This window comes from Hipposideros armiger, unplaced genomic scaffold, assembly GCF_001890085.2.
Source record: "Hipposideros armiger isolate ML-2016 unplaced genomic scaffold, ASM189008v1 scaffold_639, whole genome shotgun sequence".
Lineage (NCBI taxonomy): Eukaryota > Metazoa > Chordata > Mammalia > Chiroptera > Hipposideridae > Hipposideros > Hipposideros armiger.
The window spans coordinates 22,420-25,637 of NW_017731989.1; the positions used below are offsets into that span (position 1 = coordinate 22,420).

Sequence of the window (3,218 nt, forward strand, 5' to 3'; positions counted from 1 at the left end):
TCTTTCTCCTCCCCTCAGCAGGAGTAGAGTCATCAATGCTTCCCTCTACTTCCCCACTTCCTCTCTCATATCATATTCCAATAATGGAATCCATGGGAAAACCTTGACGATTCCCTGAGATCCTTATAGCAGGTGTAAAGTCCTCTTGGGTTCAGAGATTTTTATTACATTTTAAGGATTCAGGGTGCAGATTTCCCAACCCCCAGCATGACTTTAAAGGAGGTGGGAGCAGCTATAATTGGCTTTGCTCCAGACATGCTCTCCAGTCTCTCCATCTCTTTGCATGGCCACCTTTCCCATGGCTCCTAACATTAGACAGAATTCTGGAACTTAGCAACTTGTTAGCTTAGATGTAGCAACCATGTTGGAAATATCAAAGCATCCTTTATGCTCAAATATGAATTTGAGGCAGTGAACTGTGCTCTTGATCTTTGAATGTAGGAGTTCTCTTCATGAGCCTGACCCATTATCTGTATACGAGATCATCCGAGCATCTAGAGCACCTCCAAGGATCCTTATTTTCAGAATCCCTTTGCCAACTCCAGTCTCAGCTCTCGTCACTCTCTTCTTTATCCTACACAGTGCTGCTGCACTAAAATGTTTACATTTCTCTTACCCTTGATGATATTGCATCAGTGTGAATCTTTGCATACACTGCTTCCTATGAGGCCTATATTCTTTATCTATTGGAAAAGTCCTACTTATTTGTTAAACCCTAGCTTAGGTACCACTCCTTCCAGGAAGCCTTCTCTGAATACTCCCCTGGGTTCTGAGATCTCTCCTGTGTTCCTGAGGCTCCCCATGCTGCCTCTGACATATCACAGCAAGTTCAGCTAATTGTCCTAAGTTTGAAAGCCTCAGAAAGCATTCAGTACCCATACAGTGTCCCTTCTTGTCCTAACCTCACAGAATACTACAAAGAGGAATCGATGTATTCCTTCCAGCAATGTTTTATCATAGCTTTTTCAATATTTTACAAAACCTAGGGATACCCTGTCTTATTTCTCATTTAAGAAAAAGAGTTTCTGAAATTGGAAGAGAGGAGACAGTGTTTTACTTTTCCTCCAAGTGTCTGGGTTTGAATTTACTCTCAGCATGGAGAGATGGAAATATTGGAGAGCTGTGTCTCCTTCCATTTGAAGAAAAGCTCAATATGTGATGTCATAGTTAAAGCATGGTGATAATATTGATGATGATGATGATGATGATGATGGTAACAACGATAATGATGGTAATGATGGTGATGATGATGATGATAGTTAATATATCTTGAACAAAATTCAAATGCCAGTCTCTACCCTTTTTAAGTCAGGGGTCAGGAAACTAAGATCCATAGGCCAAATCTGTTCCCTCACCATTTTTTACAAATAAAGCTTTATTAAAGCACAGTGATATTCATTTACATATTGACCACAATTGCTTTCACACTATAATGGTAGTGTTGAGTAGTTGAGAAAGAGATCATAAGGCCCACAAAGCCTAAAGTATTTGTTATCTTGCTCTCTACAGAAAAAAGTTGTTGGCTCTTGTTCTAAGTGACTTAGATACGTTGCCTGTTTCTATCTCTCAGGGAGTTTATAAAGTTAACACTCTCACCACCCCAGTTTTATGGGTGTTGAATGTGAGATACAGAGTTTAAGGATCTTCCTCAGAGAGTAACAATTGGATCTTGGTTTTAATACACAGCATCAAACTACAGAGATGAAGTACCAGGTCACTGTGTAATACTGACCTTTCCTATGAAGGTTGAAAGGTCAGAATCCCTATATAGGCAAGCCCATTCCATCTGGTGTTAAAGGTCCAATTAGGGCCTGGATTTCTCCTTAGACCTGAGCCTGGGTTGAGGTTTCAGACAATCTGATATTCCCATATGGTTTCCAGTATAATGTCCATTGTGCTCATGCTGCTGTGCCCTGAAGTTTCCCTGTGACCTCTCTATGATTTTTGTTTTCATTTTTGTTAAGAACCTTAAAATATACATAAAGACCATTAAACAAAATTACTGTTAATAATAATCCAGATCAAACACAGGTGTAACCAAAAGCAAGTCAACAAGAACATGTCCAGCATTCCAGGAGCTTCTCAAGTTTCTTTTGTGTACTCGTTAAGTAACCATCATCGTGATTTTAAGTTAATCATTTCATCCCTTTTTCANGGAAGAGCCTGAAACCCGAGTCCACTGTTCTGCCTGACCCTCCCCATTCAGTGTCACTGCTGCATAAGGGGCAGGCCCCGTAAAATCATATCCTGAGGGGCTTCCCTGTGAGCTCCCCTTCTCAGGAGGTCAGAGCCAAAAACAATAACTGAAAGAAAATCTAAGCTCTGGGCCATGATTCCCTCCTTTTACAACTGGAGAAACTGAGGCCCAGATAGGGGAGGAGTGTGTCGAAGTCAGTGTCCCCAGACACTGAATAGAAGGCATAACTCAGCCACTGATGGACCCATCCATCACCTCCCCACGGACCCTCACTTACCACTCTGTGGGCCAGACTCTGTGGTGGTGGGGGACTGATGCTCAGAGCCTCCTTGGGGATCAGAATGGAGGGTGAAGTGTGGGGGTTGCCTTCTCCCCACTTCAGCTCAGCTGCTTCTCCCCATGCTGGGCCCCAACATCTCCCTCTGCCCTGACTGCCCTACCTGTCATCCCTGCCCAGCCTCAGAGCCCCAGGAGCCCCATGATTCCCACCCCTCACTTCTGCCTGACTCCCAGCCCCATGGGGCACAAGCCCATCCCAGAGGGGCATTAAATCCTCTGAGACTTAGAACTGCCCTGGGGTGGTCTGTTCTGATCAGAGTTCCCAATGACTCACCAGCTGTGGAGACGGAACCTGTGGGTGAGGGGCTGGGGTCCCCAGAGGGTCCTTGGAATGAGCACAGGGAAAAGGTGAGGGGCTGGAGCTGACCCTGGAGTCCCCCCTCACTACTCAAATTATTTTCCTACATCTGTCATATGGAAACCCCAAGACCCTCTGCTGCACACCAGGCACCTTCTTGACCCCAAGTGAGGAGCAGGGGTGGGCAGGAGTGAGAGGGCCTGTTAAGGGCAGATCCCCTCTGTGTGACTCCCCCTTTCTCCTGTCTTACCCAAGAGCCCTCCTGGAGACATGGCCCTGGAGACATGGCACTGAGCTCAGAAAGGACAGGGTCAGAGGCTACTCACCTGAGACCAGGAGCTCTAGGGTGTCACTGGGGTGTGAGCACATCCGGGAGGGGTAACA

The 3,218-nt window shown here is 45.4% G+C and overlaps 1 protein-coding gene across 1 annotated transcript in view; it reads right to left on the bottom strand.

Annotated features, from left to right (window-relative positions):
* The window catches only part of LOC109372460 (leukocyte immunoglobulin-like receptor subfamily B member 4), a 16,622-nt gene extending 13,419 nt beyond the window's left edge, over window positions 1–3,203 (bottom strand). The window contains exons 1-3 of the mRNA XM_019625725.1: window positions 3,161–3,203; window positions 2,811–2,861; window positions 2,475–2,525 (exon numbers count right to left, since the gene is read on the bottom strand). Coding sequence (XP_019481270.1) covers window positions 2,475–2,525; window positions 2,811–2,861; window positions 3,161–3,203 — 145 coding nt within the window. The remainder of the gene's footprint in view (window positions 1–2,474; window positions 2,526–2,810; window positions 2,862–3,160) is intronic.
* Window positions 3,204–3,218: the final 15 nt, after the last annotated feature.